We start from the raw sequence: 13,879 nt of genomic DNA, 5'->3' as shown, positions 1-13,879 counted from the left end.
CATTGGTTCACAAATTCTAACATGTATTGTTAATTTGACTCACCACAGATGAGATTGGCACTAAATGAACTCATAAATAATAGATGCGTTAATAGCGTTCATAGAATTCCTGCTTGATGGTCTATGATCTACCTAGGTATATAGTATTGGTGATATGCATCCTCCCAATATTCACACCGCCGAGACGGCGCCAGTCATAGGCCTTATAGCTTCATTCCATTTTCTCTTATATCCGCGACTATACCCTTCAACACTCCAGCCTCGGCAATTTTTTTTATTGCAGAGTAGATCACTGGAGTGTGATCCTCCTTACGCTTAGCGGCTTGGTCATCCTCTTGACCGATCAAGGCCGCTTCTTCTAGGTAAGAGCGGCAGAGTGCGGCATAATCACCCACCATCCTGAGTCGTAGTTCCATGAGCTTTTGTGGGTCGCTACCAGTCTTCTCAAGGTCCTCCTTTGTGGATATTGGAAGCTCCGTTGTCTCGATAAGATCATTGGTAACGCCAAACGATTCACACAGCTCACTGGCTGTGGGGGGAATATCGCCGGTGACGAATAACTTCCAATCTGGTAAGACGAGTGAAAGGACCTCCTCGACGGCCATGACTGACTTCATACTAGCGGCAATCTTCTTAGGGAGCGTGCGTAATGGGCTAGCACCCAGGGCCAGAAGACTGAACTGGACTCCGTCGTCTTCATACTGGCATATACGCCTGTATATATTATCTCGAGCCACTGCCATCCAATTGTCGCCGCTTGGTCCTTGTCGGTCGTTAATTTAGCCATAAAACGGTAGGGGGAGGAGCTTACCAAGTTTGGTAGGGTGTCGTTGAAGGCCATCGAGCCTCCAGACAACGTTGTCAATGGGGACATATGCAATAAAGTGATAGCCAGGCTCATCCTCGTCTTTTGGCTTGGTCTTTGTGTTTGAGGTCTTCTTGCGTCTAGGGTTATTCTTTATTCGCTTCCACCGTTCAAATTCACCTTGGAGGGCCAAGTCAGCATTAAGTATGTCCATTCGCCTGGAGCACCTAGTTAGCTAACAATCCATGGAACTGCCTCGGTGTAACTTACCGGACAAAGGAGTTGTGAATAGACCTAATAAAGTCATTACAACCAAGCCTCTGGCCACGGTATGCTGGCTTCAACCCCTGGGTGTGCTTTTTGAAGACGGAGAGCACGTCACCGAGATTAATTTCTGGCACGTTCATAACAATATTTAGTAGTGCTACTGTGGCACAGGCATTGTTCGTTGTCTGAGTTCGATTAGAACATTGAATTTGATTGGAACATGGAACTCAGGTTAGGATTTTGGACTCACCTGGTTGGCAAACCACACTTGCTTTGGGCATTTTGACGCCTTAGTCTTAGTCTCCACCTCCGTCTCCGCCTTAGCATCCTCATCCTCGTCCCGATATTTGAAAAGGAAAATCAGCCCATAGACTGGGTTGCTGCGAGACATTGTTAGCGTGACCATCAAAGAATCATAGAGCCGGAAAATATACGGGAGTAAACCCAACATTTCGTCGTCTAGTGCGAGGACCTCCTGGATCTTGACATCTCTGACGCCGTACTCTCGTAAGATAAAGTTGAATAGAGCCTTGAGGACCAAGTCAGTCTCAATAGTCATGCAAAAGTGCGAATTGGATAGTATGGAAGGACAGGTATATGAAGGGGCATGAACTCACGGGGTCAGACTCTAGTTCAACCCAGCCTTTCCAGCTTCGACGCTCCTCATCGGTCAGAGGTTTCATCGCTTCCATTACCGCGCCAGAATCATCGTTGGTCGACACTGGGTCTTTACGCTTCCTTAGGGTTCTCGTAGCTGGGCCCGGTTGAGCCATGGCCAACGCGTTTGTACCTGATCCGGATGTGTCTATACAAAGATCACTGGCTGAGGGCTTCAAAAAGTTGATTAGACCTCAGAAAAATATATGTCGCGGAATATAAATATTCACCAGGTGGTTCTAACCGAGAAGGAGGCCACAAGGCCGAAAAACAACACACGGTGCCAGAAATATCAAGCTCAAGGTACAGCTAAGTGCAGCATATATTGCCAGAGTGGCGGCAAACAATGTTGCCCAGCATGAACCCGGAAGAAACAGTAAAAGGCCGCGACTTTCATTTGGGCAACAGAGTCGAGAAGCCGGTAGATTCGGATTTAGAGCGGGAAGACATGTAAACCCCTTAGATGGTTAAGGCACTTGAGTAGCTGGTGCTGGAATATAAGGTAGCATTAGACATTAGATGGCATGGGAGGGAGCTTTTTGATAGAGGCGTGCCATGGTGGATGCATGGAGTATTAATAGTGATTCGTGGCTGGGATTGGCTCGGTGGCCTGTGCTCACGAGCCTCGCGTTGAATTCTTTGGTTACGCGACGCCTTGAGGAAAACCATACAACAACACCACCGACTAGGTATCTCCTCCTCCAATAACACAGTGATCAGAGCAACAGCAGCGACCTCTTCCCCCCGCATTGGCAGAAGCTCTTTTTACATCGTTGGGTTAGACATTTATGCTTTCACTTTGAGCTCAATTTTCATATAGCCTCTCGCCATTGCCAGCGCCGAAGTGCCCGCCGGGCCCTGGAGATAAGAAGAGCATGCCATCGTCATGAACGGGACTCCTCGCCTGCCGTCGTCATTCCCCTCAACTCCCGGCAGCGGAGGTCGAGGTGGAAATAGAAATGGAAGTGGGAGTGGAAATGCGACTGCCAATACGAGTCCAGTGGGGAGCTTGAGTGGGAGCGGCCAGACCAGGTCTTCCCTCCCCAGCGTCCCCCAGACATCGACCACGGTCTCCTCGAGTGCGCCATTGATTCCGGTCACCCTCATCGACGCACCTAGCCAGCGTCTGTATACCCTCGCGATCTATGGCCTGCTCCTGGTGTGGCGTCTATACGACTGGTGGCTCTTGGTGGAAGAGGATACCCATTCTATCGCTCTCTTTGTGAAGTGGGCTTGTATCGACCTGATATTCCTGTTTGGTGTGCCACTACTGCGCATACCATGGCTGGAATGGTCGGATACGACGTGCCTATCTGCATATTTCCTACATGCGTTTATAAATGGCATGCTGATGTTCAGAATACCAGTGGGTTCATCGTCGTCTGTGTCCTGTTCGTTGGCGATGACTAACTAGCACACAGCTCCCAATCGAAGGATGGCTACTTTTCCTCACAAAAACTCTATTTGACAGGGAAATGTCTATTTCCGAAAATAGTGTCCGTCCTGCTAGCATTTTGCACAACGCCTCGCTCATCATGGGCAAGCAAATTATCAATATCCTTCCTGAAGGGTAAGTGTTTAGAATGTACCTCATTTAGGGGCCATACATACTAATAATTGTCAGTTCCGCGACTATGAATCCGGATCAGTTGACTTTCTGCATTGAAAGCAGCCACCCAACTGTTGAAATCCCACTATTCTTCAACCAGACGAAACCTCAGCATATCGAATTACTCCGCTTCGACTTGGAGACAAATAAAAACGAGACTATCACTCTATCACACAAAGAGATGAAGCACCGTACCCAACTGGATGAGGACGTGACTGTTATCAATTATATTACGAAACGGCCTGGGCTTTACAGACTTCATAACGTTATCGACAGATCAAAATTAGAAGTTCAACGCAGGATGTCTGACACGCTTGTTGTTACATGCCCTAAAGGAACCATCAAATCAACTTCTTCTAGCAAGTGTGTGGGTGACTTGTCTGATTTAACTATGGAGATCGAGGGTACTCCCCCGCTCAAAGTTGTGTATAGCCGCACTTCAAATAAGGACCGGAGCATCCACCACTTCCAAAGCATCCAGCCAGAGAACTTCGTTTCTCCATTACTCAGCTCTAACCGTGCTAGCACAGTTGTCCCCGCAGGAAGTCAAGATGTTTCATGGGCGCGAGCACACCGTATCAGTGTTCCCTTGAATGAATCCATGATACCTAGTGGCCGATGGCTATACTCCATCGATGAGATCCATGACGCAGTAGGCAACGTGGCCAAATTTTCGTCTGGAGCGGATGATGGGGAGAATACTTATCCTAAGGGCACCCACCTGGAGCAAGAATTCATCGTTCATGAACGGCCTGTTGCCCGTTTATCGGGTTGCGATTCCCGAAGCCCCTTGATGGTTGCCAAGGGGAGATCCGTCCCGTTGTCTATCCTGTATAAGTCTACAGGCCGAGACCGAATTCTAGACCGAACTCAGGCCCCAGGCCGAGAACCTCCTGACACATCTCACACTATTACTTGGAAATTTTCTCCCCTGAATAGTCTTACCAAGACTGGAGATCACGGAAATGAAGTAGTGGAGCAAGAATTTATTGCCAAAACAGCACATCACAACCCTACGATTCGAGAGCCGGGGCTATACACCATCACCAGCGTGAAGAGCCAATTTTGTGAGGGTGAAGTAAAGGTGCCCGAGTCCTGCTTGCTGCTCAACCCACCTGAGCCTCAGTTAACAATCAGCTCTCAAAAAATCGATGACAAATGCGCAGGCAACCCAATTGGCCTGCTCGTCGATCTTAATCTTATTGGCACACCTCCATTTACTGTGTCGTACATCACTACGGGCCCCACTTCCTCCGGGGGCGAGGCCCAAACAGAGCATGATGTGAAGGTGTCGGGCTTGCGGCACCAGTTCGAACTAAAACCCGAAAACGCTGGTCACTACAAATACCATTTCACTTCTATCAGCGACTCAGTGTATGAGTCTCACCACTTGACTGGAGCTGGACTGGTATTGGAACAAGATGTGAAACCACCTGCTGTGGCAGTTTTGCTAGCCCCACGTCAGCTTGACGCGTGCCTGGATGGACAAGTAGAGATGGTTGTCAGCTTACATGGAAAGCAGCCCTTTACGTTAGAGTATGAGCTCATCTACGACGGTAAAAGAGAGAGGGAAAAGGTATCGGGAATCGAGGAAGAATTTTACCAGATCAAAACCCGCCCTCTGTTGAAAGGCGGGGAATATTCTTTGGCCGTTACCAGCATCCAGGATCGAACAGGTTGTAAAATCTTTCTTAATAGCGAGGCCAAATTCACGGTTCGGCATCAACGCCCGAAAGCATCTTTTGGCTACCTGCAAGGCAAGCATACAATTACCCAGGTTGTAGGGGAATTTGTCGAACTACCCTTGCGTTTGACAGGAAAGGCACCTTGGAAGGTTACATACCGCAACATCAACATTACAGACAGCAGACCCAAACAAAGATCTGCATCGTCCCCCAATGACTTTATTAGAGTCCTTGAGCCTGGCATATATGAGATTCTGACTGTAGCTGATGGCCAATGCCCTGGGACGGTTGACCCTAAAGCGTCTAGATTTGAGGTTGATTGGTTCCCCACACCCCAAATTAAGGTTGCGGACACAGCAGCTTTTATAGAACAGGGCAACAAGTGGCTTAAGCGGGAGGTTTGTGAAGGAGACATCGACGCTATGGAGGCGCAGCTCACAGGTGAGGCTCATATTTCCTTTTGTTCACCGAAAGTAGCGGCAATACTGACCTTTGCAGGCACACCCCCATACAATATTAAGTATCAGGTTCGCCACAAGTCTGACCGCGGATCCGGCTCTGTTATCAACAAGGGGTTCGAGGCTGCGTTTGGTACAGCCACAATCTCCATGGAAACGAGTAAGGCTGGTTCCTATGAGTACACGTTCACCGAGGTCTCTGATTCCTTGTATGACTACTATACGCCATCTAAACCTTTGGTGATTGAACAAAAGGTTAACCGGAAGCCTTCGGCAAGCTTCGTCAAGCCTGGGCAATCTTACAAGTACTGCAAGGATGAGCTGGCTGGTGATGAGGTCATTCCGATTCGATTGGAAGGCGTTCCCCCATTTAGTCTCGAAGTCGACATTAAACATCAAAGCAGTTCCCGGCCGGAGACGGTGAAGATTGCCAATATTGAGTCAACTAAGTACGACTTTAGGATCCCACATCGCGTGCTTTCCCTTGGAATCCATCACGTTAGTGTACGAAAAGTGCGGGACTCGCGAGGATGTCAACAGAAAACGGAGTATGGAGCGCCCCACGTACAAGTCCAAGTCTACGATGTCCCGACAATCCACCCCTCAGAATCACGCACCGATTACTGTGTTGGAGAGCGAATATCCTATACCCTTTCGGGAGCAGCGCCCTTCGAGATATTCTACACGTTTGAAGGCGTACAAAGGAAAGCAAAATCTTTAAGCACAACCTTTAGACGTATTGCAGAGAAGCCCGGCAACTTCTCCATCACCGGAGTATCAGACCGGGCCAGTGAATGCAAGGCCCGTATCAAAACCACGAAGCTCATCCACGCGATGCCGAGTGTCAAAATCAGCAAGGGCAAACAGGTGTGGGTGGACATTCATGAAGGCGGCGAGGTACCAATCCTTTTCGAATTCTGGGGGACGCCGCCTTTCGAGTTCACATACACTCGAAGCACGAATGCGCGGAAGGGACAGAAATCACAGGTATTGGAGACGAGACGGGAAGTCTCACACGAGCACAGCAAAACGGTAATGTCCTCGCAGGAGGGCACATACGAAGTGGTGGCGATTAAGGATAAATTCTGCTCGTTCTCCACGCAGAAAGCCGATAATGCGAGGGGTGGACAAAAGCTCCTCCAATTCTGAGTTGGATAGCGCACCTACTACTCGTACCTCCCGAGTTCCTTGTTTAGGTAGCATTGGTCATAGCGTGGCGTTCGGGGCTGAGAATTTGGCACACTGTTCTCTTTCTGTGTGTATGGTATATAGTGCATTATTGTCGGGATAGACATGAGAAAGAGATGATAACATTTTATAAATAAACAACTTACATTTATTTGCCCTGTTAGTCTTCACGTGTGTGGGGGGTCGTGATCACTTTAATTTTCGGGTGTTTCTCAATGTAGGGAGGGAGGGCCATCCTAGGATTCGACAGAATTGCTCTACCTAAAAAGGCACTGTATTGTACCTAAGGCACCTAGGTACGATAGCCAAGAGGCAAGCTCTTCGAAGCAAGTTGCAACGCTTTCTTACGAGGACCCCGCGATGGCTACTCCGTACTGCTAGGTATTTTATACGCGGCGGGGCATGTTCGTGTTTTGCGTGTTTTGCGCTGGGCTGACCTGAGCGGAGCGTGTCTTGGGGCGTGTTTGTGTGTGCGTGTGTGTGGTTGGCTCGTCCTGTGCATTTTCTGTCGTATCGAGGTACGTTTATTGGTTGCGCTGTAAAACGGTTGGCGCGTCGCGACGCGAAAATGACACGAACTCTGCCACCGACGCGAAATTCCGAGAGGAGCGATGTGATGGGATGGGATGGGATGTGATGCAACAATGTAATCGACAGCTTTAGGTACCTAGGTATTCAAGTAGATATATACAGCACAACCACAGAAAGGAAGGCCAGGAGATCCTTACGGGTCTATCACCTCAACCTCCTCCACGAAGTGGAGGTGAAAGGGGAAGCCAGCGGAAGGGAAATGCGCAAACAATGCCAAACACGCAGCCATCCATTGCCTCCCTCCCCGTCCATCCCATCGGCCCACCAAAGTAAATCAAAGAGAATCCATATGTACGCCATGATCTCCCCCCTACGGTGTGGCCGCTCGACAGACACCTTCATTCTCGGCACTTGGCGTCTAGCCGTTGGAATCATATACATAGTTCTACGTGTAAACTTCATTAAAAAAAAAAAAGTAATTGCGGGTGCCGTCGTGGGCGTTGCAAAGTAAATCGCGATGATCGTGTCATGACATGAGGTCTCCGCCAAGCTGCATTCCGAGGCCGGTATGCTTAGCAGAGCTGGTGACCTGATCTCGTAGGCCGGGGCTGGAATGTGGCGGCTGGAGGTTGTCGAAGGTCAGCCGCCTTCGTGCCACGGCAAGGGGCGTCTTAAGGGTGCGCGGTGTCTTGGGCCAGGCTTTTTGCGCTGGGCTGGGAGTAATATTGACGAAATCACTGAAATCGAAGGCTTGCGAAGGAGTGTTGGGCCCCCCGAATACCGAGAGGAAGCCGGATCCTCCCCCCGGGGTGGTCATCATCGACGATGGAAGGGGAGAGCTCTTGGGCGGTGGGGTGGATGGTGGATGCATACGTGCGCCCCGGGATGATGGATTTGCGGGCGACGGCGAGGTTGCGAGGTAAAGCAGAAGATCCGCACCCTCCTCCGACTTGCCATTCTTGTCTTTTGCTCGGCGACTGCCGCCTCGACCGCGGGCGGGAGGAGGAGTGCTAGGAGGCGAGGAGCGGATGTTGAAGGAATATGTTGGTAGGCAGTTGTCTTCCTCGTCTGATTCGGCAGCAAAATTCGTCGATGGGATATCATGCGGCATATGAGAAGACCCCCGGTAGAAGGAGACATTTGGGCCCGCGGATGTGGTGAAATGGGTTGCCTTTCGAGATTTGATGGGCGACGATTGTGTCAATTGGCGCTGGGTCTCCCAGGAGCCCTGGCGGGAGCTGTGCGACCTTGAAGCCACGGGAGACGAACGAAGCTTCTTCCGGGAGCTGGAGGTTGAGCTGGGAAGGTCAAAGTTGTGATGGTGGTAATTGCGTTTTCGGTGCCCCGTGCTGCTTCCACTGCCACTTCGCGGGCCAACCTGGTCGGAAAATATTGCGCCTTTAAGGGGAGAGCTCATGAGCTGCCTTGTATTGGGATATCGCAGCTCGGAGGCAGTGCTCGACGACGAGTCGGACAGCGCATCTCCGCTGGACGTTGGTCTCCTCCGTCGCAGCTCCTCTTCGACCCTTGGCTCAATGGTGTCAAGCGTGAGATCTTCCCAGCCGCGGGTGGCTTTGTATTGTGCGAGGGCGAGACGAGTCTTGAGTTTGCGGCCAATCTGTAATATAATGCTGTTAGAGATGTGTCTGCAGAAGCGTAGAGCAAGGAGTGCAAAGGACGAAATTGAATACCTTTCCCATCTCCGCCCGTCGCAGCACCTTGTCGACGACAACCTCAGGTTGCTCGTTGTTCTTCCATGGCGAAGTAGACATGGCCAACTCGGGTCGACTCAGGTCGGCACAGTGAGCAGCGCCGGCTCGGTCCCTAGAGCGCCCAGTATCCAGTGGCAGGCGTGGCTAGTTGATATGGTTTGATCGAGGTGATCGGATTCCAGGCGGGAGTCAATAATCGCTGAGGGGAGGTGGGATTTTGGGTCGACTTTGGGTGGGCAGGTAGAGCACGAAGTAAGGCGAGTTGATTGCAGATTGGATCGAGGTTTCGGTGACAAGGAGGCCGATCTCGTGGGGGGAAGGAGGAGTATGGATGGCGTGGGGAGATGGGATTTCTGTGCGCTCGTGCTCATACGGAGGAGTTGTAGCTGAGATTGACTTGGTGCCATTCCAGCCTCTCGCTGTCGAAGCCAGAGCCAAAGCCAGAGCGAAAGCGACAACCAACAGCCAACGGAGGCGCCCGCCAGAGGAGACGCCGACAGGGCACCGGCGCCGCCCACCAGCCAATGAATGCCATGAATGCATGCTTTTCGCACTCTTTTTGGGGGAATGATTTACAGAGGGCAAGACGAAGTATTATATGTAGTATCCAGGGCTTCGTACGATATTGTCGCTGAAGGACGTCTTTATGAACATGCAATGTATTGGGCATTTGCAGAGCAGAGAGTATATATAGCATACCTAGTAGTAAAGGTTACTACTGCCTCCCACAACCTTCGCATAAGAGGAGCTGCTCCCGCTCTTCTTCACATTCCCCCACCGACGTCTCTTATACCATGGGTGATCTTTCTTGCAGCAATGCAATGTGTCGTGTTAGCGTTACTCTGTACATGTATGATGTATGATGTATCATGTATCGATCAGTCTTGCTATTGTCCGCTGACCCAACAATCAGCAATCCACATTCCGCGTTGTGTTCTTTGCCCCGGTGTGCCAAGTACCCACCTTACCTACCTATACCTAAGTACAGAGGTGCTGAGTGCTCGTGCCTGTACAGAGTATGAAGTATGAAGTATGAGGTATGAGGTATGAGGTAATGTAGCTGTACTTACAAGTCATACCCACCACCTACTCGAGTACTTTTCGAAGGTAGGGTAGGTGATTACGAAGGCCAGCAGGGAACGGACTATCTTCTGGTCGGGTTATCCAGGCGTGCAACCACTCCAGCGACTCAATTGCATGGTCGCATTTGCCTGTATCTGAAACATGGGGATCTTGGTTGGCCGCGAGGTTGTATCTAGGAGGCGCTCGACGAGTTAGTAACCACGAGCTGCTCAAATACGGAATGTTTTCCCTTTGTTTGTAAGACGCTTTCTTCCGTAGGTACAGTACATGTACCAAGTCGATACCAATTGTAATTCATAGGTATGTATAGTGCAGTGGGTGGGGGTGTACTCGTACTGGCACTAGGAAATATGGAGGAAATGTGGATTTGCTGCTGGTGTTGTTGTTGCTAGCTGTCGCGGCCACTACCATCACCCTCGCTATCGCTCTTGTTGTTGACGTGAATAACATTCCTACGGACCTGGTCACTTATGATATCAAAAGTCCTTATGTGTTGCACTGCACTGCACAGGATCCAGGTTTCATTTCAGGCTGTAACCATACCTGGCCGTGGTACACTACTACCATAGACCATACCGTACCTGGGCTTTAGCGGTGCCTGTGCCTGTACAACATGCCGTCATCGCCTAAAATAGCGATTGGCATCACCTCCAGTCTCCCAGTTCTTGTTTGCAAAGTCCTGGATATGTGAATATGTAGGTAAAGTATGTATGCCTAGGTACCTTAGGTAATTTAATAATTAATGGCACTTCCTGCTCAGACACCCACCCGCTTGTCAGCCTGCTTTGTGTGCCTCCAGCCCTTCCCATTCCGGCCGTTCATAGTCGATTGGCGAGCGTCGTGTGTGCAAGATTCATCATCCACCTGAACCTCACCTTCAACCTCACCTTCACCTTCACCCTCCACCTCCATCTTCCTCCATCTTCCTCCATAATCCCTCCATCTCCTCTCCATCTCCCTCCCCCTCGCCGATCTCCATGTCCGTGTCCGTGTCCGTGTCCACACCCAACCCATCTTCCGCCCCTTCTCCGATCTCCAGCGACGTACACCTTTTCACCCTGCACATTGCGGTATTGCTCTAATTGTTTCGTGCCTCCAGGCAGAGGTTCTAAGTATCCCTGGGCCCAGATGAATGATGGCACCCTCCTTTCTCAAGGAACTCCGGCGGCGGTCCAAGTCTAGTTTCAGAACCGACAGGAGCACTGAGTCAAGTGAGGCCTCCACCGTTTCCTCCGTGCCAGTAGCCAAATCCTCTTCGACCCTCTCGAACGGGACCTTCGGTGGGACTACCCCTCCAACCGTCACCAATTCGCCATCCGCGGCGTCCAGTCTCCAGAATCTCATGATGGCCAAGGCCCCTCCTCCTGTACCTCCCTCTCGCCCAGCTGTCTCAACCTCCCCGAACAAGAGGTATAGCGTGTCAGGCATGGCGGGCCTGGGCTCTCCCTCACCACAATCAACACTTCCGACCTCCCTATATGCTCCACGGGTTTTATCAATTGCGGACAACACATGGGTATGGAAAGCCCAAGCGAGAGCACGCCCGGGTTATGATGCGCTGCTGACCAATTGACAGGTATATCAGAAGGTTCTTTCGCTCTATGGAACAATCGCAGATCCAGCAACCCAGGCTTTGGAAGGGAATCTCACAATTAGCCGGCTCGATGATGGGTTTCCACCGACCTACTGGCCTGTTGCCGAGTCCCATTTCAAAGCTCTTGTATATCTCGTACCAGGCCCTAACCGGTTGAGACTGGACTTCAGCTCGCCAAAGCTTGCGAATAATAACACATCAAACCCCATCCACTCCTCCTACCTCACAATCCACATGCTCCCACCGCTCTGCTCGCCGCCCCTGCAATTGGTCATTCTCTTAGCTAAGGACTCGCCGGGCACATTTGATACTGTACCTTCTCGATTAGAGAAGGAGGGTAACGGCTTAAAAACCGCGATTCGGAAGTACAGGATGGCTGCGTATCTTTGGCAAGCCTTCACAGCGGAACAAATGTTCCGCAACAAACTCGGAAGGAGAGTATTTAGGTTGGAGGAGGAGTGGACTACGGGCACATCCAATCACCGAGATCGTGAAATGGGTGTCATGAGAAGTGAGGCAAAGGTCCATGTTGTCCGGTCTGATAAAACGATGGCCGAGATACGCGATCTCGACCTGGCCCAGCAAAACCCTAAGGCTAAGCGGAGTGGTGATCTGTATGGCATCGCTGCTGACGCTGTGAGAGATTACTTTAAGCCAATGCCGGGCCAGAAACAGTACGTTTCAGTGTTGATCCTGGACTCCCATTGGGATAAGGCAAGTCAGACTATCACTGGCCATGCTGCCTTGGGTGGCCAAAGTGGAGATATACAGCTTGCTATTTTCGGGTCTCAAGCATTGCAAAGCTATCCTTCGAGTATCGAAGAGGTGGTTCCGGCCTTTTCTGATTGCACGCCAACCGACACCAATTACGTTGCTAACGATTGCAACGAGTCGGGAAGCAACTGGGAAGCGGCGAACATTGGAATCGGTGCCCACATGCACGAGGTGGGACATTTATTTGGATGCCCTCATCAGGAGAATGGAGTTATGCTTCGCGACTACGTGACCTTGAATCGGACTTTTACAACTCGAGAACCATATTCGACTCGAACCAAGTCCAAAGGAGGATTGGTTTTACGCCAAGATGAATGTACATGGCACCGACTTGACTGTTTAAGGTTTAGAGCTCACCCCTGTTTCGCCCTGCCAACAGATCCGCCCCGGCCGTGTGATGACTCAGTGCAGGTATGGCCGGTGGATGCTGGAAATGTCATTATTACTGCGGCATCGGGCGTTGCATTTATCGAGATATTCACCGAGGGTGATGACGTCTGCCACTTCTGGCAAGAGTTTTGTGATGGCAATGGCAGCGGGCAGATCCAGAAACAGTACATGTTAACGGAGCAGGAATTGCGGAATCGATTGCCAGAGGATCGAAAGAAATCTAAGTTGCGGCTTTCCATTAAATCAGGTACTGGTGGTAGCCACGACGTCGAGAACTTCGATCTACTAGCATCCAAAGCCTCAAGAGTAAAACTTCCTAATGGACAACTGGCATTCAGGAGTAGTAAGCTGGGTCTCTCGCAGATGGAAGGCTCCCAGCCGCAAGAGGTCATATTTGACAGTACAATCCATCAAACGAAACTAATGACTCAGGTCAGGGTCTATCACGGATTTGCGCTGGATGGAATCGAGTTCATCTACGAGGACTCCACGTCTCAACTATTTGGCAAGCGGGGTGGTTCGCCTAGCGACTTTCTACTAGGTATAAATGCTTCATACACTACCTGGCCGTTCTTTATATTAACGATGCTACAGATACCCGGCGTGGAGAGTATGTAACTGGATTCTTTGTTAGAAGTGGATTCTGGGTGGATGGAGTCGCCATCATAACCAGCCTTGGTAGAAAATCGCCCATTTTCGGGAATCCTGACAGCGGCTCTGGGTACTTCCCTTCCTCCACTCTTGCAAACGAAATACTGATTGTTTATAGACATACTTTGATACCCCCGAGAGGATATAGCATTGCAGGAGTTACTGGATCCTGTGCAAACTGGGTAGATGGGTTTGGCATCCTCATTACTCGATGAATGTAGCATGATACCCGGAACCACCTAATGAACGACTTAATCACTTGTTTTAGCGATGCTTAGCGATAGCATCATTGATTGCTAGAGCTTACCCGGAACACATGATAATATTGCATTAGGCATTGTCCTGGAAGGTTAGAAGACTATAGAAGGAAAGGTTTGGCTCTCGTAGCCACACGGCACGAACTTGCACGGATAGAAAAACGGGTGCATATTTGGTTCACTCAGAAATGAAAAGAACTTAGGTTTATAGAATCCAT

The 13,879-nt window shown here is 50.3% G+C and overlaps 4 protein-coding genes across 4 annotated transcripts; 2 read left to right on the top strand and 2 right to left on the bottom strand.

Annotated features, from left to right (window-relative positions):
- Positions 1-203: 203 nt before the first annotated feature.
- On the bottom strand, positions 204-1,845 carry BP5553_08924 (uncharacterized protein; the record flags this gene model as incomplete). Its single annotated transcript, XM_032017547.1, has 6 exons — positions 204-763; positions 812-1,023; positions 1,076-1,257; positions 1,323-1,452; positions 1,507-1,601; positions 1,690-1,845. 6 exons carry the CDS (start codon positions 1,843-1,845, stop codon positions 204-206), a joined length of 1,335 nt encoding a protein of 444 aa, XP_031866190.1.
- A 770-nt stretch (positions 1,846-2,615) lies between these two features.
- BP5553_08923 (uncharacterized protein) lies at positions 2,616-6,630 on the top strand (the record flags this gene model as incomplete). Its single annotated transcript, XM_032017546.1, has 3 exons — positions 2,616-3,095; positions 3,151-3,299; positions 3,354-6,630. 3 exons carry the CDS (start codon positions 2,616-2,618, stop codon positions 6,628-6,630), a joined length of 3,906 nt encoding a protein of 1,301 aa, XP_031866189.1.
- Positions 6,631-7,726: 1,096 nt separating this feature from the next.
- Positions 7,727-8,972, bottom strand: BP5553_08922 (Uncharacterized protein; the record flags this gene model as incomplete). Its single annotated transcript, XM_032017545.1, has 2 exons — positions 7,727-8,818; positions 8,892-8,972. The coding sequence occupies 2 exons, from the start codon at positions 8,970-8,972 to the stop codon at positions 7,727-7,729; spliced, it is 1,173 nt and encodes a 390-aa protein (XP_031866188.1).
- Positions 8,973-11,130: 2,158 nt separating this feature from the next.
- BP5553_08921 (uncharacterized protein) lies at positions 11,131-13,619 on the top strand (the record flags this gene model as incomplete). Its single annotated transcript, XM_032017544.1, has 4 exons — positions 11,131-11,511; positions 11,572-13,294; positions 13,348-13,474; positions 13,523-13,619. 4 exons carry the CDS (start codon positions 11,131-11,133, stop codon positions 13,617-13,619), a joined length of 2,328 nt encoding a protein of 775 aa, XP_031866187.1.
- Between the last annotated feature and the right edge of the window lie 260 nt (positions 13,620-13,879).

This window comes from Venustampulla echinocandica, assembly GCF_003357145.1.
Source record: "Venustampulla echinocandica strain BP 5553 chromosome Unknown scaffold_9, whole genome shotgun sequence".
Classification (NCBI taxonomy): Eukaryota; Fungi; Ascomycota; class Leotiomycetes; order Helotiales; family Pleuroascaceae; genus Venustampulla; species Venustampulla echinocandica.
The sequence above is the reverse complement of the archived record's forward strand: the minus strand, read 5'-3'. Positions and strand labels throughout refer to the sequence as shown.